Source organism: Chrysemys picta, chromosome 5 (assembly GCF_011386835.1).
Source record: "Chrysemys picta bellii isolate R12L10 chromosome 5, ASM1138683v2, whole genome shotgun sequence".
Lineage (NCBI taxonomy): Eukaryota > Metazoa > Chordata > Testudines > Emydidae > Chrysemys > Chrysemys picta.
This window is the reverse complement of record NC_088795.1, coordinates 85,962,595-85,985,555: the sequence shown is the minus strand read 5'-3', so window position 1 is coordinate 85,985,555 and position 22,961 is coordinate 85,962,595. Positions and strand designations below refer to the sequence as shown.

At 45.2% G+C, this 22,961-nt stretch overlaps 1 protein-coding gene across 1 annotated transcript; it reads right to left on the bottom strand.

The window, feature by feature from the left end:
- Nucleotides 1-15,143: 15,143 nt before the first annotated feature.
- On the bottom strand, nt 15,144-17,675 carry LOC135983707 (uncharacterized). Its single transcript, XM_065596808.1, has 2 exons — nt 16,708-17,675; nt 15,144-15,713 (listed from the first exon to the last, which is right to left on the bottom strand). The coding sequence occupies exons 1-2, from the start codon at nt 17,282-17,284 to the stop codon at nt 15,238-15,240; spliced, it is 1,053 nt and encodes a 350-aa protein (XP_065452880.1). The 5' UTR covers nt 17,285-17,675; the 3' UTR covers nt 15,144-15,237.
- Nucleotides 17,676-22,961: the final 5,286 nt, after the last annotated feature.

Below are 22,961 nucleotides of genomic sequence, written 5' to 3'. Positions count from 1 at the left end.
CATTTCAGATTTATTTTGTGTAAGAACAGCCCCTGAAGCTTCAAAGGAAGTGATTTGTGTATTTAACAACCCAGTACCATACACATAACTCTTATTATTATAATTATTCTTCTTTGATATTACATCATGGAGATAGATAGATAGATGTATTTAAAACAAACAGTCTTCCCAACATACAAGTTCTTTAATCATAAAAAGGGGAAAGCTACTGTCTAAAATTATCCTCAGGAGTCACCAATAAATCCCGACCATGCACCAGCTTCATAGGTTTGGGTAGTTTTGTTAAACCCTTCACCGAATTCCTACATTTTAGGTTCTCAGATGCACTTCTTCTTCTTTGGTTTTCCTTATTATTGTTGCTGTTATTATTTTAGTATCAGATTGTAGAGGAGCTCCACTCATTGTGCCAGGTGCTGTGCAAAACACAGAACAAATGAGAAGACTGTCCCTTTCCCCAAAAGCTTACAGTCTAAGTACAAGACAAGAAGTAACAGACGGATACAGACCTACGAGGGATACAAACCTGCGTGCAAAAAAACAATGAGACAGTATTGGTCAGCATGACAGGCAGTGATCTCTGCACTCCTGCAGCCATGGGCCATTAGTCTGGATCATTTTCAGAATCAGTCTCTGGTTAAATGCCAACTCTTGGGCACATAATCACTTATGCTGGCAAAAAGGGAGCTTGTGCATAAAATTGGCTAATTGGATGTTTAGCTACTTGTGCACACAAATACACTGTGGACTTGATCCTGCATAGCATACATGTAGATTCCTCTGAGAGTGCAGTTGTTAGGCCTTAAAGGGTAAACACCTCATTAGTATGATAGTAATCATACAAGTGCACATCTCCCCAGACACATACATTATCTATCCATACCTATTTATTTTTTTATCTTGTACACTTGTGAGTAAAGGAGCAGTTGCAGAGGAAGCTTGAGAGTTGCTGCCACTTATTGCAGAAGACTGAACCTAGCATTCTGCCTTCACACAGCCTCCATTCAGACTTGCTCACCATGCTTGACACTGAATCCCTCATTCTAGGTATGTGTTCAGTGATGACCCAATGCTCAGCACTGTACAGAACGTTGTACATATACAATTAAAATATAATATGGATGAACAATCTTCAGAAATGCAATAAAACCTATGTTATAAAAACAGAATGCTACAGAAAATTCTGGGGTGGTCGAAGGCATTTGGCCTCATTCCACACACCAAAATACAGTTGAGACATATAAGGTATGTCTACGCTGGAGCTGGAGGTATAATTTCCAGTTTGGATAGATATACCCATGCTAGCTCTGATCAAGCTAGTGCACTAAAAATAGAGTTTCACTTCAGCAAAGTGAACAGCGGGATGGGCTAGCCTCCTTGAGTACTTGCCTAGGGTTTAAGATGGGCTCATACTTGGAGTGACTAGCCTGTCTTGCCACAGGGCTACACTTCTAGTTTGAATGAACTAGCTCAATCAGACCTAGTTCGAATATGTCTGCTCGAGCTGAAAATTACACCTCCAACTCCAGTGTAGACATACCCATGGACACGAGTGTCCTGTGAACAGTGCAGCCTGTTGTACATTATTGCTTTAGCAAGCTTAGGCCCTGTCTATACTAGTGATATTATGTGCTGGTGTAGCACAATCAGTGTGCTGTCCCTAGTGTGGGTGATCTCTAGTGTGGGAGTTCTGAAGGTTAATGAGTAGTCATGAATCTTTATAAATAATACACACAGGAGGCCTCCAAAACATTTCTTTGATGGCTTCATGTTTCTTTTTATCTTAATATACTTAGATTTCCCTAGGCTTTTCTTGGTATAAAATCCCACATCACCAGTGACATTGGATTCTCTTAATCTGCATCAGCATCTGAAAACTTGAAAGCTGCTGTGCTGGGAGCTAAGGCTGTCCATTTATCCAAACCTAGTATGATGCAGGCAACCACAATATGCTCCACAGTATCCCCTCTAATAGCTTCGACCCTGACCTAGAAAGCCAGCCTCTTTTTAATGGTGTGAAGTTGTTCAGTCTCAAAGGGAGCCTCCTACCTAGATTCTCGATAGTGGAAGATGACTTATTTGTGTGTGTGTTGAGATATGAGCTCCTTTCAAGTGAGGATAATGAATCCCATTTCAGTTAGCTCTATGCTTGGAGTGTTTCAAAAGTTTATTAGGCATCCATCTGTTCAATGAGCAATGTGTATTTTAATGTGACAAATCTCCCTGTAAAAATGAATTGATGCAGCATGTAGGAAAAGCTGCGCAGGACCATTGTAGGAAAATGTTAGTGCGAACATGCAAAATAAGATTTAAAAAAATGTAAGTAAATAACTTTACTTCCAAGTAGCATTTACAAGTTTCAAAGGACGATTTGCATTTAGTTTCAGAGTTCCTTCCTACATGATTGATGAGGTGTCCCATATTTTGTTACTTTTTGGCATGTTAATTCTGACTGTTTTATCACTGGGTGACTAAGGATTGATAACCCACAAGAGAGAAATAAATACACACGAGCAAAGCAAGAGCAAATAGGAAAAGCAATCCAGCTATTAGTGATCTGAGAACTCAGTCTACTTCCCTTTTTAGGGTTTTATTGATTATCTCCCTCTCCTGAGTCTAAAAAGGGACAATCAGTTTTCGTTTTGTTTTCAATGGAGTAAATATACCAGCAGTCATGCAGCTTCACAAACCCTCTTTGTGACCTGTTGGAGTGGAGGGGTGATGTCAATAGGAATCAAAGCAACCTGTCTCAAACTGCAGAATCTACAGAATCTAGCAGCAGTACCTATACACTTCGGTATTCTGCGTTTTACCATTCTTCCTCAAAACAATGAAAACAATTATCTGTCTGATCTACAATATTTCTAAGCGCTTGTCTACACTTACAGGATTTTCCACACCCCTGAGTGACGTAGTTATATCAACATAAGTTCATAATGTAGACAGAACTAACATGCCTATGGTTAGGTCTGAGGGTGATACTGAAGAGTCTTTATTAAAGATGTGGGTCTTGTATTTGGATATGAACAGTTAGGCCTGGTCTACACTGGGGTGGGGGGGGGATATGAGCTAAGTTGGTCTAAGTTACGCAACTTCAGCTACGAAAATAGTGTAGCTGAAGTCGACGTACTTAGAACTACTTACCATGGTGTCTTCACTGTAGTAGGTCGACGGCTGACGCTCCCCCATTGACTCCACCTACGCTTCTCACTCTGGTGGAGTACCGGAATCGATGGGAGATCGCTCGGCGGTCAATTTATCGCGTCTTCACTAGACACGATAAATCGACCCCCGCTGGATCGATCGCTCCAGAGGTAAGTGTAGATATGCCCTTAGAGTTGGGCTACTCTGGTAGAAGTTCCACTGCTGAGAATCTGATCTGATCTGGCCAGTTGATTTGTAGCTTTGCTCCACAGTGATGCTAGCTTGATAGTTTGTGGATGGGTATGCAGATTTATTTAAGGCATCAGCCCTGTAGAAAAAGCTAAAATTGACTCCTAGAGTGAGCTATGGTTAGTGCAGAAAGTTTCATAGTCTGTGATTACTTAGGTTAACCTTCACTCCAATTGGTTGTGTGTGTGCATGTGTGTGTGTGTGCGTACACATTAGAAAAAAAATTCTTCTATTGACCATAATGCTCAAAAGTACAACCTTAGTTCACAGCATGACTTTTAATTAAGTTACCGGAACCCATAAATGTGTCTCTGCCCTTTTCAGCGTCAAGTATCAGTGCAACTTAAATGCGGAAAGTGATGCTGCCTTTGCCATTAGATTTGCATTGTAGGCAAATGTAACAGCTCATTCACTATTGGCAGGAATTGATTTAGGAAGGATGCACAGGAGCTCAATGTCCCACACCAGCACTATACCAGTGTAACCGGTGAAACAGATGACAAATGAGTGTTTGGTGGGGAAAGTAACATTCTGACTAGAAGAAACAAAACCCACAGGGAGTATTTAGCATAGTGTCACTGTAGGGTATTGCACTTTTCACCTCTGAAAACTAGTTCCATTTGGTTTTGGCTACAGCTGAATATTGTTCAGCATAATAGGATGTTTCAGTACTAAATATCAAGGTTGTCACAGGTCCTGCTGCATACTCCCACTCTGTATTAGCATTGTTCTTCAGTAGCTTGCATAGCATCTGTCTGCCTTTGTACTATACCTGACTCCAGGTGATGTTATATCAGTCCATAACTTTCTTCTTCCATAAATATTGACCTGCAGTACTGTATTGTGCTAAGGGAGATGGAGAAAAGCTATAATCATAAAGAGACAATTTGGATCCACTAGCATTTCTTGATGTCTTTCAATTTATTTTCAGTTACTACAGAAAATATATAGTGTCTTGGAACCCACAATCTCTAAGCCCTGTGCCACCAATACATTCTTTAAGAGGAGACATGTGGAAATTAAAAGAGACTTGTCCGTCTGCTACATTGTGATAATCACCTTTATAATATAACTTGGAAGGCTAACATTTACATGCAACCCAAATAAGAACAGCTGTGTGGCTGGGCCAGGGTTTGTCGTGCAGCTAGACAGAATCTCAGTATAAATCCCAAGTGCAGCAGAAAAAAGCCCTCTCTGGGGTATCACATTTATTTACTGGATAGTTTTCTGGGGCATCCAAAATCTCCATACTACTGTCTGGCTCAGTGGGGTGTCCAGCTAATGCTACAACTAAGGTAAGGTGCCTCATCTCTGTGAATGTCCACATGGGTCACCAATGGCCTGCATACAAACGACAAGAAAGGGGCACTGCATTTTTTCCTTGGCTGGTGCATTATGATGTCTATGCTCTAATTTGATTTCTGAATGGGTTTTGAAATGCGTCATTTTACTCTCAAAGGCTAATAACAATATCCTTTTTAATTTGTTCCTTTGTTCCTGTCCTCTTTCCATCACTCTGAAGGCGACTGTTAGAAACAAATAAATCTGTATTGTTGGCCTTTTGGTCTCTATATAATGAAAGATGGGTAACAATGGACTTATTTAGTAGGTAGCCATTCTGTAGCAGCAATGGTGCAACTTGTTACGTCTACAGTAAATGCCTTGTACATGTCCAAACAAAAACCTCTAAGGTGATGTGCAGACATTTCATTCTCTTTATCTGCAACAGCCTTTGTCTTCCATAGGGTCCTAAGAAAGACTTTGAAGTCCTTGGGAAAAATTATCATGCCAGCAGCAGAACGAGTACAGTATTAACCTCCTGTGGAGACTTGATTCTTTAAGCATTAATGAACTGCTTTCATATTGTAATAGAAGTAAGATACAGAAGTCTAGCGACTATTTTTATGGTTTACAGTCATTATAATCAGATAAGGATGTTTCCCCTAGTGTATTGAAGTGGGAAATAAGCTGATATATATTTTTCTTTTCTTGTCTTCCCTAGTTTTCATAAAATGTTGAAGTATTGGAAATATTGGGGGTTGATGGGGCAGAATATAGGTCCAGTTTCTCCCCAACCCAGTACATGTGGATTGGACATCCAAATTGCACTAGAAACACTTCAGAAGAAAGGACAATATTGTCTCTGAGTGTGAGGGGGTTTGGAGATTATGTATTCATTAATTTTGGGCCTTGTCTGATAAACTGTGCCAAAACTATGGATGGATATCGTAGTAAAAGGCCACTTGCTAATTCTCTAACTCATTCTTCTTATCCTACAGGATGCTTAAATGATTGTCTATATGGGGATGGCTAATGAGCTCCTGTGAGCTGTGGCATTATCAGAAAAAGAATAGTCAGTACTACTGATAGTGGCCATGATTATATACCTAATTGGTATTTCAAAAAATGTTTAGAGCATCTAAATTCAACGGACTTGACTTGATTCATGCCAAAAATAATAATTAGCTAAAGCAAGTATTATTTGCATCAGGTGGTCTTCAAAACAGAAGAATAGTCAGGAAAGACAGATGCTGTCTGGCTCCTCTGATATTTTATGGGGAAGTTAACATTTCTTTCATGAATGTAAAAGCAAAGGAATAGCAAAAGATAAATACATTTGGAAAATGACCCTTAAACATGGTGTGCATTGTCCAGGAAAATACATATGATAAGACTTCCCTGATACTCCCAGAAAGAGGAGTGATTTAATGGTCTGAGAACAGGCTTAGGGCCAAGGATTTTCTGAGGGCTTGTCTACACTGGCAACGTTAAAGCGCTGCGGTGGCAGTGCTTTAATGTGGCTTGTGTAGTCATGGCATAAAAAACCCACCTCCATGAGGGGTGTAGCGCTGGTGCACTGTCTACACTGCCACTTTATAAGGGTATGGCTACACTTGCAGCTGTACAGTGCTGTGAGTTAAACCTGTCTTTGTACAGCTGAGTAGGGAAAGTGCTGCAGTCTGTCCACACTGACAGCTGCCAGCACACTGTTGTGGCCACATTTGCGGCACTTGCAGCGGCATTGGGAGCAGTGCATTATGGGCACCTGTCCCACAGCTATCCCACAGAGCACCTCTTCCCATTCTGGCGCCGTGGGTTGTGGGAAGGGGGCAGCGGGTGCGGGACATTCTGGGTCCTGTCCCAACGCCCCGTGATGCATCGCTTCGCATCCCAGCAATCCCTGTGATTCTGTCCACATTTGGTGCCATCTTTCAACGGTTTCTGTGCAGCGCGATCTCTGTTCCATTTCGGTCTGCGGGAAATGGAACCTGAACTGCTGGGGAGTATGCTGACGAGTCTCGCCAGCACGTCTCCTTTGGCAGTCGAGCTATTCCTTAAGATCCAAAGTGACAGTGAGGAGTCCAATGATGATAGCGAGTCGCGTAACGCATACGACACAGAATTGCTTGTGGCATTCACGGACATGCTCAGCACCTTGGAATGCCGCTTTTGGGCTCGGGAAACAAGCACTGAGTGGTGGGATCACATCATCATGCAAGTCTGGGATGATTAGCAGTGGCTGCAGAACTTTCGGATGAGAAAAGCCACTTTCATGGGACTGTGTGAGAAGCTCGCCCTCACCCTGCGGTGCAAGGACACGAGATCGAGAGCTGCCCTGCCGGTGGAGAAGCGGGTGGCTATTGCAATCTGGAAGCCGGCAACTCCAGACAGCTACCGATTGGTCGCGAACCAGTTTGGAGTGGGAAAGTCAACCGTTGGAATCGTGTTGATGCAAGTTTGCAAGGCCATTAATCGCATCCTGCTAAGAAGAACCGTGACTCTGGGTAACGTGCAGGACATTGTAGATGGCTTTGCACAAATGGGTTTCCCTAACTGTGGAGGGGCGATAGATGGGACGCATATTCCTATTCTGGCACCACCCCACCTAGCATCCGAGTATATTAATCGGAAGGGATATTTCTCTATGGTTCTCCAGGCGCTTGTGGATCACCGTGGGCGTTTCATTGACATTAACGCAGGCTGGCCCAGAAAGGTGCATGATGCATGCATCTTTTGGAACACTGGCCTGTTCAGGAAGCTGCAGGCTGGGACTTTTTTCCCAGAGCGGAAGATCACAGTAGGGGAAGTCGAAATGCCCATTGTGATCCTTGGAGACCCTGCTTACCTGTTAATGCCGTGGCTCATGAAACCCTGCACAGGGAGCCTTGACAGCAGCAAGGAATGGTTCAACTATAGGCTGAGCCGGTGCCAAATGACTGTGGAGTGAGCTTTTGGCCGTTTAAAGGGCCGCTGGCGATCTCTGTATGGGAAGCTGGACTTGGCCGAAAACAGCATCCCCGCGGTTATATCTGCGTGCTGTACCCTCCATAATATTTGTGAAGGGAAGAGTGAAAGATTCAGTCAGGCATGGACCTCTGATGTTCAACACCTGGAGGCTGAATTTGCACAGCCAGAGAGCAGGGCTATTAGAGGGGCCCAGCGCGGGGCTGCAAGGATTAGGGATGCCTTGAGGGAGCAATTTGAGGCTGAAAACCAGCAGTAATGTCTGGTGCCCTGCATAGGAGTGAAGTGCAGTGGTTACAATGTTAGTAGGAATCTGTGTTTGCTAAGTTGATTTGCAGTGCCTGTTTCTTTCCTGGGCTAAGGTATCTTTTAAGGTATCTTTTACTTTATGCAATAATAAAGAATGTTTTCAAAGCCAAAAAATCCATTTATTGAAAAGAAAATTCATTTATTGAAAGAAACACAACTGTTTGGGAATCAGAAAGGGCAAGGGGGTGGAGTGGGGAATGGTACAATCACAGATTTGCGTATGTCCTATCTGGAGCGCTGTGCATTGAGTGCTGCACTTCAGGATGGGTATACTGCATGGTGATGGGGGTTGAGTGCAGAGGGTAAGGGTTGTAGTTCTCAGGGCTGCTTGGTGAAGATACAGGTTATGGAGGCAGCTGGTGGTGGTAAGAACCCGGATGTTGGGGAAAGTGGGTTGGAGGTGACATAGGGGCACAAGGGAAAGAGTTTTGGGACAAGAGCTGCAGGGGAGGTCGGGCGCGGTAGTGCTCTGCCTGCATGGCTACGAGCACCTGGATAGAGTCAGCTTGGCGCTCCACGATGCTTATCAGCCGCTCCGTGCTTTGCTTCCGGTGCGCTGCGTTTTCCTTGCGGATCCTGCTTTTGCTCTCCCTCCACTCCTGCGCTTTTTTATTCTCTGTAAGAGATTGATGCATCACTTTGTGCAGCACGTCTTCTTTGCTTTTTTGCAGTCTCTTCTGGAGTTTTTGCAGTCTCTCAGCCAGTGATAACACGGACAGCTGAGATCTCAAGGTTGCGTCTGTAAAGGCAAAATGCAACACTTAACAGAGGCAGCATTGTTTATACCAGACAGAGTAATGATTCCCCTGCATTTAAGGAGGGCGCACACAGTCTACACAATAGCATAATTTTCCCATCCCAAAGAGAGCACACATAACCCCTGGAAGCCCCAAAATGGTGAGTAAGGGAGACTGATTGTTTCAGGGCTGTACTGTCCTCTGGGTTTCTGTGCCTTGGGGAGAGCAAAGATCTGCAGGGGGCACCTACACTGAACACTGTCCCAACATTTTCCACAGGAGTTTATCCTGGAAGATATCTCACTGCTGAGGGTGACCTGGGAAGCAAGGGAGGGTCTTCTACTGCAATGCGGCTTCCGCCCTGGCCCATATGCAGCTTGCCTGTGTGCAGCAATGGTCCCCCGCCCCTCGCAGCACAGTGGCGCGGACACGTTAGCCTGACTGGTACAAGGACCACGGTGGCTCTCCCAATGAACCTGCGCAAGCGCATTGCCCACGTTCTGGATGAGACTTTCGAAGAGATTACCGAGGCCGATTACCGCGTTGTGATAGACCACATCAATGCACTATTCCGCATCTAGGCATGCATGCAGCCCTAACCCTCCTCTCCCGAAAACTTTCCTTCCCGAAAATAAAAGCTGCTTACCGGGAACCTGCTCTTCTGTTTGTCCTCCACCAAGTACCGGCTGCTGCGACTGGCTACCTTCCTCCTGGCTTGAGAAGAGCTCCTGGCTGCATGCCTCCAGGGATTCCGGGGTGTCTCCCCCCACCCCAGCACCCTCACTCCCGCTTTCCTCCTCCTCCTCCCCCCGCTCTGAAGTGTCCATGATGTTGCTCGGAGTGGAGGTGGGGTCACCCCCAAGTATCGCGTCCAGCTCTTTGTAAAAACGGCAGGTCGTGGGGGCAGCACCGGAGCGGCGGTTTGCCTCGCGGGCTTTGTGGTAGGCATTCCACAGCTCCTTCACTTTAATCCTGCACTGCAGTGCGTCCCGGTCGTGGCCCCTTTCCATCATGGCCCTTGATATCTGCCCGAACGTATCGTAATTCCTACGGCTGGAGCGCAGCTGGGACTGGACAGCTTCCTCCCCCCAAACACTGATGAGGTCCAGCAACTCGCCATTGCTCCATGCTGGGGCTCGTTTGGCGCATGGAGGCATGGTCACCTGGAAAGTTTCACTGATAGCACTCCACACCTGGTTGAGCAAACAGGAAGGGGATTTTTAAAATTCCCGGGGAATATAAAGGGCGGGTCTGATGGTTGGTCTCCTGAGGCCAGGGCAGTAGAGTTCGAACTGATGAGCAGAGTGGCTAGAATAGGCATTGTGGGATACTGCTGAATACTTCTGGAGGCCAATCAGAGCGCATTGGGCGGCCACACTGATGCTGCAGTGCAGCAGCGGCAGCGCAATACTCTTTATTCCTCTCGGGGAAGTGGAGTACAAGCAGCGCTGTAGCCGTGGCGATACAGCGCTGTACGTGCCTTGCCAGTGTGGACGGGGAGTGAGTTACAGCGCTGGGGGCGGCTTTATTGCGCTCTAACTCTCAAGTGTAGCCAAGATCTAACACTGAAACTTGCAGCACTCGGGGGTGTTTTTTCACACTCCTGAACGAGAAAGTTGCAGCGCTGTAAAGTGCCAGTGTAGACAAGCCCTGAGATATAATTCCTGTTCTGATCTCTCTGTAACCCTGAGCAAACAATTTAATTGCTCTACCATTGAGTTCTATAAAATGGGCACTTAACTAAAGAGGCGCGTGGTGTGGATTCATAGTTAATGTTTTGTAAACTGCCTTGAATAGGAAAATTGTTATAGAACTCCTAGGGATTATGTTCTCCTTAATGAGCCATTTGTCCTCTCCTCTCACTTTTGACTTTTCTATTATCTTTTTCATGGTTGAAATGAAATATCCTCCATTTCCACTTTTAATTGAATCAAAAACCCCACCCTTCCTGCCATTTCTTGTCTGCCTTCCACCTTGTGTCTCATTGTTTCATTGTTCATATTATATCCGTTAGGTTAGGTTGTAAACTCTTGGATCAGGGAGTTTGTCTAACTGTGTAAAACATTATGCGTACCTGTGGGGTTATGGAAAGGAATGAATAATAAGAATTTTAGCTGATACTGTATCCACCACATTTTGTGATGTAGAAGTGAGCAAATCTGTGGCAAAACTGGATTTTGAACTGGGTTCAAAATAGAATTAGATAAATTTGTGGAACTTAGGTCCGTCAATGGCTATTAGTCAAGATGGTTAGGGATGCAACCTCATGCTCTGGGTGTCCCTAAACATCGGTCTGCTATAAGCTGGGACTGCATGCCAGAGGATGGATCACTTGATAAATTGCCCTATTCTGTTAATTTCTTTGGAAGCTTCTGGCACCAGCCACTGTTGGAAGACAGGATACTGGGCTAGATGGACCAGTATAGCCATTCTTATGTTCTTAAAAGCCATATGTTTCCTCATAAGATATGCTGCAGAATAACTAACTTGGAAAACATGCACAGTATCTTACTATGTCCAATATATTGTACAGCTGGTAGTAATGCAGAATATTTTCAGCCTATTTTAACATGTGTGAGCTTGGGCAGATCTTTGCTATAGATTTTACGAGGTGGGTGCTCTGATACTCTGATGATGATTAACAGCAGTTTAAATCCCTCAGGTAAGATGCTTAGATAATTCATCAGACTCCATTACTCTGCAACAGATCTTTGCTATTGGGAACACATTGGCTTTAAATGAATTATCTTTATCACTGATACTGAATGAATGAAATGATTGGTGTTTTCCTCCTCAATGATTTGTGATGTATTTTAAAAGTACTTTTTTCAAAAGTTGTCAACTCAGGCCTTACCCTAACCTGAAAAGGACAAGTGTAAAATGTTACTTCTTTGTGATGTGAAAGTTCGGCGAATGATTTCAAATCTTGTTGTTAATGGTATTTCTTGGTTCACATTTGGACCTGCACAACCATGTAAAATAGTCTCAGCTTGATTTAATTGACCCCATATAACCTAGCAGGCTTCTCTAGCAGGATCATATCCCAGACCTCCTATACTGTACTATATTTCCACAGGTGTACTAAAAATGACATGAACCTGATGGAGTTACATCAGTTCAATCTGACACTAACATTCTCTATTTTTAGAACCACATAAACATGTGGTTTTGCAATCTGGCACTTTCATTCCTGTGTAAGCCGACCAGTGCTGCCATAGGAATGCTGCCATGATTTACTGCCAGTATATGTGACCCTGTGCTAAGCCTGAGGGACATGCTTACACCCAGTGCCCACTGGTAGTTGCTGTGTTCTGTAATTCAACTCTGTAATTCAGTAACTTTTAAACACCTGACTAAATAGTTACCACATGGTGGAAAATTGGCAATATGGGACTCAAACTTTTGTGTGGTATTAAATCAACACATGGAAAAAGTTAAATATCATCCTCAATGCCCTCCATGTGTTTGGTCCCATTGACTGAAATGCTTGTAAAGCATGACATTATTTCATTTTTATAAGGTTTGTCACATCCAGTAAAATATATTACAGTTGCTTTGAAAAGACTCATGCAGGTGCCTTCTGAGCTCGCTCAAATCAGAACATAACATACAGCATGTGCAGTTCATAGTACTGTGTTTAAAATAATCTCATAGTATACTGATTTTTAATAATCCAGTAATATTTGGTGGGATTTTAATTGGAATTCCCTTGTACTTCCAGATGTCAGGTAGTATCTAGTCTGGCAGATAATCAGCATATGCATATTAATCTCAAACTGGATACTTACAGTCATTACACTCAGTACACAGTTTGCATGGCATCCCTGGATTAGGTTTTTAAAAAGACTCTAGACCTTTTCTGTCACCTAGGTAACTCATCACCATGAAATCTCTGTAAAATGCAGCTACCCACCCTGTGGATGATGTGGACCCTAAGCTGAAGCCTCTGCACTGGCCTCTTATCATGCAATTTAAGGTGTTGGTGATGCTCTTTTAAGACCTGAATGATTTGGGACTCAAATAAATTATAAGTGGAATATTTTCAAAAGGCACAAAGGTCAGTTAGGCGGCACAAACTCCTACTGAAAGTCAGTCTGATTTGTGTGCCTAATACACATTTGTGCCTTTGAAAATCTCCCCCTAAATAAATAGTTGAATGACTTAGGGTATGTCTACACTACGAGAGTAGTTCGATTTTACTTAAATCGAATTCTTGGAATCGATATTGCAAAGTCGAACGTGTGTGTCCACACTAAGGACAGTAATTCGACTTTGTGAGTCCACACTAATGGGGAAAACGTCGACATTGGAAGCAGTGCACTGTGGGCAGCTATCCCACAGTTCCCGCAGTCCCTGCTGCCCATTGGAATTCTGGGTGGAGCCGCCAATGCCTTCTGGGTAAAAAAAATGTGTCGAGGGTGCTTTTGGGTAACTGTCGTCATCACTCTCGCCCTCCCTCCCTGAAAGCGCCGGCGGGAAATCAGTTCGCGCACTTTTCTACTCAATGACAGCGCGGACGCCACAGCACTGCGAGCATGGAGCCCGCTGCGACCATCGCTGCAGTTGTGGCCGTTCTCAACGCCTCGCAGCTTATCATCCACCTTTCCCAGAGGCAGATGCAGATAAGTCAGGCGAGGAGGCTACGGCACCCCGGTGAGGGCCTGAAAACTGAGAGTAGCACAGACCTCTCAGAAAGCATGGGACCCAGCGCCGAGGACATCACAGTGGCAATGGGTCATGTTGATGCCGTGGAACTGCGATTCTGGGCCCGGGAAACAAGCACTGAGTGGTGGGACCGCATAGTGCTGCAGGTCTGGGATGAATCCCAGTGGCTGCGAAACTTTCGCATGCGGAAGGGAACTTTCCTTGAACTTTGTGAGTTGCTGTCCCCTTCCCTGAAGCGCAAGGACACCCGGATGCGAGCAGCCCTGACTGTCCAGAAGCGAGTGGCCATAGCCCTCTGGAAGCTTGCAACGCCAGACAGCTACCGGTCAGTCGCGAACCACTTTGGCGTGGGCAAATCTACCGTAGGGGTTGTTGTGATGCAAGTAGCCAAGGCAATCGTTGATGTACTGCTGTCAAAGGTAGTGACCCTGGGAAACGTGGAGGTGATCATAGATGGCTTCGCAGCGATGGGATTCCCAAACTGCGGTGGGGCCATAGATGGAACTCACATCCCTATCTTGGGACCGGACCACCAGGCCAGCCAGTACATTAATCGAAAGGGCTACTTTTCCATGGTGCTGCAAGCACTGGTGGACCACAGGGGACGTTTTACGAACATCTACGTCGGATGGCCGGGCAAGGTTCATGACGCTCGTGTTTTCAGGAACTCTGGTCTGTTTAGACGGCTGCAGGAAGGTATTTACTTCCCGGACCACAAAATAACTCTTGGGGATGTGGAGATGCCGATAGTCATCCTCGGGGACCCAGCCTACCCGCTAATGCCCTGGCTCATGAAGCCCTATACTGGCGCCCTGGACAGTGAAAAGGAACTCTTCAACTACCGGCTGAGCAAGTGCAGAATGGTGGTGGAATGCTTTTGGCCATCTCAAGGGGAGATGGAGAGGCTTACTGACTCACTGTGATCTCAGCGAAACCAATATCCCCATTGTTATAGCAGCTTGCTGTGTGCTCCACAATCTCTGTGAGAGCAAGGGGGAGACCTTTATGGCGGGGTGGGAGGTTGAGGCAAATAGCCTGGCTTCTGATTACGCCCAGCCAGACAGCCGGGCGATTAGAAGAGACCAGCGGGATGCGCTGTGCATCTGGGAGGCTTTGAAAGCTAGGTTCCTGACTGAGCAGGGTAACCTGTGACTTTTAAGTTAGTGTACAGAGAAGCTGAACCTGCCCCCGTTTCTTTACCCAGTTAATGTTGACTATCCTCTCCAGTTACATACCCCCTTCACTCCCTTCCAACACACGTTTAGAAATAAAATCACTTCTGCTTTGTTAATGAACACCGTTTTCTTTATTACTGTTTTCACGGGAATGTTTTAAACCTGGGACGCAGACTGTGGTGGGGAGCGGGTGTAGTGTAGTGACGCAAATGACGCTTCTAAACTCCAGGATTGACAGGCTCCGCTGTGGTGGACTGGTTGTTTCAACGGAGCCTGTCACCCCTCCTGATCGGGACTGTGTGTATGGGGGGGCTATGTGACTTTGTGGCAGGGGGAGGATGGTTACAGATCCCCTGCTGCGTGGCTCTGTGATCCAGGATAAGGACCGCCGCATAAGATCTGTAACTGCCCTCCCCCGCCACAAAGTCACAGAGCAACCCACCCCCCACCACAGAACATGAAAACCACCTCCCAGACTGACCAGGGTAACTAGTGACTGCACTGTGTATGTGCCCTGCTGCTGGACCTGCCCCCGCCTATGTACCCTGCCAAAGGTGACTGTCCTGTCCAATTACCAACCCCCTTCCTCCCCTCCTCCAAAAGAACATGATGGAAACAGTAATTAACAGAAACGTATTTTTTATTATCAACTACACATGGAACTGGGAGGTGAAACTTGGACGGGGACTTGTGTGAGGCAGGAAGGAAAGAACTTGTCAAATTTTGGGGAATGAGAGCCTTCTACTACTAGAGCTGTCTGCAGGGGTGGAGTGAGAGTTTGCACGGACTCTGCCGCCCCTCCTTCTTTGCACTTTGGGTGAGGGGGGTATGGGACTTGGTGGCGGGGGAGGGCGGTTAGAGATAGACTGCAGCGGGGCTCTGTCCTCCTGCCTCCGTTCCTGCAGAACATCCACAAGGCGCCGGAGCGTGTCCGTTTGCTCCCTCAGTAGTCCAAGCAGCGTTTGAGTCGCCTGCTGGTCTTCCTGCCGCCACCTCTCCTCCCGTTCCATGTGTGCTTGGTGCATTTGGGACAAGTTCTCCCGCCACTGGGTCTGCTGTGCTGCCTGGGCTCGGGAGCAGCCCATAAGCTCCGAGAACATGTCCTCCCGTGTCCTCTTCTTCCTACGCCTAATCTGCGCTAGCCTCTGGGAGTGTGATGCCAGGCTAGGTTGTGAGACAGTCGCAGATGTGGCTGTGGGAATGGGAAAAAGGGAGTGAATTCCTCAGAAAGATAAATGTAGTTGTGAACAAAGAACATAGTCTTTCTCTGTGAACAAGACCATGCACAGCACCTATCACATGCGCACTCAGGACAAGGTCGAATTCTCGGCCTTCGCATTCAGTGCCTGGGGTCTTGCACAGCAGATCTGAGAAGCGGGGCAGGACATCGGAATTTGTGTAGCAGGCAGACATGGTAAGCCGTAGACTTGTGGCAGCTTAAAACTTTAATATTAGCACTGGCCTCCTTTCACATTGAAAGCAATGTCAGTCCCTGCTGCCAGCAATCCGGCAAGCAGGAACTCTGCCCCTGTCCCACCCCCTCGCGGCTGTCCACGGGAACGATCCCTGTAGGCTGCCCCTCTCCCGCCTCCACCGCGTGGCTGCAAACCAGCGGTTACAGTTCTGTAAAGGAACGGGCAAGCAGTCCCAACACTAACATTCCCCTACCTAATTCAAAGCAGGTCACCATGAGCGACATCACCCTGATGAGGATCTCAGACAGCGATAAAGAAAGAATGCTTCAGGAAAGCCTCCAAAGACCAGGGCCGTATGCCGCCCTGCTGTGCAGGGCAATGATCCCTGAGTACTTGATTGTCTCCTGGCGCGGCAACGTGTCATACTACGGAGGACCCAATAAGGCCGCTCTCCCCAGGAACCTGATGCAACGGCTTTCCAATTACCTCCAGGAGAGCTTCCTCAAGATGTCCCAGGAGGATTTCTGCTCTATCCCCGGACATATAGACCGCATTTTACTGTAGCTGCACTGGCAGGGACTAAACAGTAGAGCGGCTTGGGCAGAACAATCATGCTAAACCGGACATTGTTAGATTTTTTTTCAATAGTTGCACTGCCCAGGACTGAAACGTTAAGCGCCTAGGGCAAACTAATAATGAGAAACCCATTGTTGTTATTCTTAATATTCCTGTTCTGTTAAAAATAAATGTTTAGATGTTTAAAACACTTACTGGCTGATCCTTCCCCAGATTCTGTGTCCGGGTTAACGGCTGGGGACGGTTGGTAGGGGATCTCTGTAAGGGTGATGAAGAGATCCTGGCTGTCGGGGAAATCAGCGTTGTAAGCGCTGTCGACTGCCTCGTCCTCCTCATCTCCTTCCTCATCTTCCACGTCCGCTAACATGTCCGAGGAACCGGCCGTGGACAATATCCCATCCTCAGAGTCCACGGTCAGTGGTGGGGTAGTGGTGGCGGCCGCACCTAGGATGGAATGCAGTGCCTCGTAGAAACGGGATGTCTGGGGATGGGATCCGGAGCGTCCGTTTGCCTCTTTGGTCTTCTGGTAGCCTTGTCTCAGCTCCTTGATTTTCACGCGGCACTGCGTTGCATCCCGGCTGTATCCTCTCTCTGACATGTCTTTAGAGATCTTCTCGTAGATCTTTGCATTCCGTTTCTTGGAGCGCAGCTCGGAAAGCACGGACTCATCGCCCCACACAGCGATCAGATCCAAGACTTCCCGATCAGTCCATGCTGGGGCCCTCTTTCTATTCTGAGATTGCACGGCCATCACTGCTGGAGAGCTCTGCATCGTTGCCAGTGCTGCTGAGCTCGCCACGATGTCCAGACAGGAAATGAGATTCAAACTGCCCAGACAGGAAAAGGAATTCAAATTTTCCCGGGGCTTTTCCTGTGTGGCTGGTCAGAGCATCCGAGCTCGGACTGCTGTCCAGAGCGTCAACAGAGTGGTGCACTCTGGGATAGCTCCCGGAGCTATTAGCGTCGATTTCCATCCACACCTAGCCTAATTCGACATGGCCATGTCGAATTTAGCGCTACTCCCCTCGTCGGGGAGGAGTACAGAAGTCGAATTTAAGAGACCTCTATGTCAAACTAAATAGCTTCGCGGTGTGGACGGGTGCAGGGTTAATTCGATGTAACAGCGCTAACTTCGACATAAACGCCTAGTGTAGACCAGGCCTAAGGCTAACCACTAAAAAGGTCTTTGGGCTAAATTGCCCCAATACAAGTGAGCCGATTGTAGGGTACAACGTAGAGGTTGCACAGTCTTGGTGTCAGCTCCTGAAGCCACTGAGGCTTATTGAGCAGAAGAGAAGAGTATGGTAGCTACACAATTATGGGCTGGGTAACCCTCCCACCGTTGGATAATGCAGGGGTATGGGACTATTTAAGTTAGCTTTGTGGGAAGAGAGAACTCCAAGTATAAGTGGCCAAACACAAGGTATATGAGAGCAGAGCCCACTTTTTAAAAGTCTGACGCTACTTTTAATGAATGTATTTTGGTTCCTAAATACTATGATGATTGCCCTCCTCTCCATCCTGTTCCCAGGCCCAAATTACTTATATCACAGGCCTCCTGCAGCTGAATTGACACTTCGTTAAAATTCTCCACTTTGCGTATGGCTGGGAGGACAACCATTACTGTAAGAGTGAGGCATGGTGCAATCCCCAATCTTAACCTTGCCCAAGAAACTTAGGGGCTGGATATACGCCTCAGTGAAGCCAATGGGAGGTTTCCCTTTGCCTCCAATAGGCTTTGGATGAGATCCTTATCCTGTAGTCTGAGCTCCTGATGCACAGAAGATTGACAGTCTACAGTAGTTCCTGAATCAAGTTCTTCTTGGTTGGTAGCTCAATGACTACTTAGCCACTGGCCTGGCTGTGAGCCAGTGTTGAACACTGGAGTAATATTAGCAGTAGAAATGTTTTGTTGCTTATAATTCTTTTAGATTTCTTGAACTTACAAATCCTGGATATCCTAGTAAGACATCTGAGTTGTCTAACAGATCCTTTAAAATAAATAAATACATGGGAGAGATTTTATTATTGTCTGCGAGTGAAGTGAGAAAATCTTGAGTCCCCCACGTAGGGTTCTGTGTCCCACTTTAAGTGCACTCCCCCTAGCTACAAGTTTCTCATAATGTCATCTTGGTTTGCACCATAATAGCTTTGGCTCTAACTGTTTAGCCTTTACCATATATCAGCTTGAGGCAGCTGGTAGGTGATCAAAGACTTCAAAAGCTGCTAAATATTACTACCTGCAAGTGTCAGTGTCTTTCAAGCACTTTCTTAGTCCAAGTTTTACTTTAATGTAAAAATGGAGCCAGAATAGGAATTGTCAGAAAGCTGTAGAGTGCAATGACTCAACTTTTGAAGTTGTCTCTAAGGCTTTGCAATGCTTCTTACAAATCAGAGAGCCAGAGATAACTTTTCAACTTGGACAATGTAGTTATTCTTCATCAGTGCCATCATTTCTGTAATGCACTGGCAACCTTCTCACCCTCTGCATGCAAGGTCACCCAGCATAGGGGCCTAAAAAGACCTAAAAGAATCCATATGGAGCGATGTAGGAACAATATTCTTTAACCACTAAAACACCTTTTTATTCCCCTTCATAAAATTCTTCCCTCTTAGAGTTTTCCTATTGGTACCAAAAGTGATTTTTTACTTGTGAGTTTATGCTTTACTATCAGAAATTGCTTTTTCTATATATACAAGCATAGAGAAAAGACACAACATAAAAAAACCCCAGCCTTTTATCGCAGGTAGTAAATATCCATGGGTGTTTATCACTTGTCAAGATTTCTCATTCCTTGACACTGGAGGAAATGTAAGGGTAGGAAATTATGACATGAGAGGAGGCGAAATCTGACAAAATTTTCTAACTACTGTTCTAGGTTGATATGCAGAAAAGTCAAGTCATTTCATGCACTATCCTCATGTAATTATTTGTAGTTAATTTTATAAGTTCTTGTCCAGGGCTCAAGGCACTGAGGAGAACAAGAAGCAACAGAATAAACAATGTTCACTGTAAATCGGGGGTGCGGAAACTACGGCCCGGGGGCCGCATCTGGCCCTTCAGATGTTTTAATCCGGCCATCAAGGTCCTGCCGGGGACCAGGGTCCAGGTCTTTCCCTGCTCCGGTGCTCCAGCCGGGAAGCAGGGTTGGGAGCTTGCCCCACTCCATGCATGCCATGGCTCCGCATGGCTCCCAGAAGCAGCAGCATGTCCCCCCTCCAGCTCCTATGTGAAGGGGCAGCCAGGGGGTTCCGCACGCTGCCCCCGCCCCAAGTGCCACCCCCACAGTTCTATTGGCCAGGAACTGGCATGCCTCCATGTAGGAGCTGGAGAGGGGACATGCTGCTGCTTCCAGGTTCTCACTTCTTGGGTTAGCAGCTGTTGGAAATGCCTCCAAAGCTCTAAATGTCTAGTTTCATGGAAAGATAAATGTTTATGATGAAGCCCCTCAGATACAGAAAGATTAATTCAAAAGGGCCAAATGCTGCCTTAATTTATACACAATATAGCTCCTATTAATTTAAATGTTATTTGTATATTGTGAGAGCCAGTGCAGAATTTGGATCAAAGTATCCTTGTAGGGCGAGGGAGGGGTGAGAAAGATAGAGAGCATTGCATTCATTGTAATAACACTGATTTTGGTTCTGGCAGCAAACTGTATTTTTTAAAAGAAGAATGACATATTATTCTAGAGAGTTTTGTGATATTGAATGTACATGTCACATATAATATGGCAAAAGGACACAAGCTGAATGTTATATTTGAAAAAAAATTTATACTAGAAACACTAACATCACTGTTTTACAAATCTAAATTCAGTACTATGAATGCAGGGGATCAAAAGTTAGCAGATTCAAGTAATACTCAGTAAGCAGATTTTATCTACTCATTTTCTTCAACTTTTAAAATGACCCCATTGTTCCCGCTGGATGCATGTGCAAATATTTCAATTACAAGTCACGAAATCCAAAAATTCCTGGAGTTACTTTAAAGTGATGTATCTTAAGTAACAGAAGATGAAAAACTCTACTCATGAAAGCAGAGTACTCTTCTTTACTAAATAAAATTGGGACATACACTGGAAAGGGTATGTTGGCTTCAAAGTCTATTGTATCATCTCTGCCGGATTATCAGTCTCCACATAATAGCGTTCATATGTAGTATAAAAGACCAGTTGTAGGCCATTGGGCCTGCTGCTGGGCTGATGTTCAGAGTGAAGGGGTAGCCACGAGGTTGGCAACCAGGATCAGAGTAGTTGCGAGAGCCAAAATCTGTAGGCAAGGGTCAGAGTCAGAGACCAAAGATCAGGAGTGGTTACCAAGCTGGAGTCAGGAAGCAAGAATTAGGGTCAAATTCAGGCCAGGCTCACAGACGGAAGATTGTGAGACAAGGCCTGGACCTGCAGTAAGCCAGAAGTCTGTATGTTTGTCCAGACAACTTCCTGGGCCACCCTTCAGGGCTAATTAGAAAATGGGCTAATCAGAAGGCTGGAAGGTGCTGCTGCCCTGGTCTCTTTGGATAATACTAACCTCCACAGTGATCCCTAGATATAGGTCTGCATGGAATGTGGGACTATCATCTGCCCCAGGCTCAGCAGATTTGGGTTCTAGTCTCATTGACCCTTACATGTAGGCTGCAGAAAAAATTAGAATATAAATGGCAGACCCTTAGAGGATGGGATTAGAATAGAATCTCATGGACAGTTATGACCTCAGGCAATGGAACATTAGAATACAGCATAATCTCTGATTTACCAGTATTGTAACTGTAAAGTTTAACCTACCTACCTTGGCTTTTGCCTATGCTGTGTATTAGATACAATGTTATATAAACTTTCTTTTACTTAAGACATCTATCTTGGCCAATATCCAAGTATGCTGGGATAGTCACTGTGGACCATTCTTGAATGCAAATTTCTGATCTTTGGCAAGATATAAGAGGAGGTTACGAGGTACCTGACCTGCAGCATTCACACCATGACAAACAGCAAAAGACCATCCCATCCCCAAGAAGCTGTGCAGACAGACTCTGACTGCAGTCAATAAGGAGCAAGGGGAAAGACTAGTGATAAAGTGGAGCAGGGAAGTGACAGTTATATAGTGTATATATTAAGCAAGATTTTTTCTCCCTTGAATATTTTGGATTCTTTTCCTGGCCATCATACTTTGCAATATCACCAGGGCTTCCAAATGGTCAGGAAAATTTGAACTCCAAGCATGAACTAATTACTTGTTTGGGGAGAAATCAGTGATAGTAAATAAAGATGAGGCTACATGGCTACACATCAATACTAGACTAAACTCAAAATCATGTCCAGGAAGATAGCTGATTTTTAGGGAAATGGATGATTTACTAACTACTACATAGCCTGAGAAGTGTTTCAGAGAATGTGAAGAACCATGAGAATGAAACATTCCAGAAACATCGACTACTGCAATTCCATCAATCACTTCACAAGCTTCAATTCCATCAATCACAGGCCTGGGTGCCCTATCTTCTGGTAAGGACAAGAGACCATGTCAACCGATACTTCAAAATTGTCCACAGAAGATGACTGGTAATGTGAAAAGTTGTTTTAATTCGGCAACGTACAAAGAATTCCCTTTCACTGAATATTGGTCCAGGCTGGTGCTGTCTTCTGTTTCTATTGTTGACACTTACCTTGTTTATTGTAAACAGAGTGATCTGGTAGAATTGGCACTGAGGCATTTGTTACAACTAGATTTAATAGATCGGAAAAGGCATGTGAATGTATACAAAGTCAAGATTTTTCTCCTGCTCATAAAGACACTTTTCAGCAGTGGACTGACTCCCTCTCTCCTGGAAAAGTGGTAACAGTGTCCTCGACTTGGGGAGGAAAGCACAAATAGAACAGATTTTACTATTCTTCTGCATTGCTGACTGCACCCTTACACTTGCTCACAAAGAAATGGTACTACAAAGGCATGACAAGAATGAAAAGTCACTTAGAGGGGAAACTTTCTTGCAAACCTTGATTGATTTCAATGATGGGATGGAACATTCTACAAAATGATGTAGATTGCAGACAGAAATACCAAGTATACTTCAAAAACAATCCCAAGTGAGATACTAGGGGCAGCTGCATCTTGTGTCAGTGATATCCTAAAGGAAGTCTCACAGGCAGGCAAGTTTGCTCTGATAACCTGTGAAGAGGTTCACTCACCACAAGCACCACCCAGTGATCAGGCAGGGTGTGGCAGGCAGGACCGGCTTTAGGAAGTGCGGGGCCCAATTCAACCATTTTTGACAGGGCCCCGGCAGGGATGACTAAAAAAAAAATCATGTAAAAAACCCACTTTCATTTCTTCCATTTATTATTTACTTTCCATAACTATATAAATAATAACAAAATTATATATTACGTACATTGCATAATGTATGCGGATGTATGTTAACCCTACCTAAAGTTCTTTTTTAAAAAGATGGG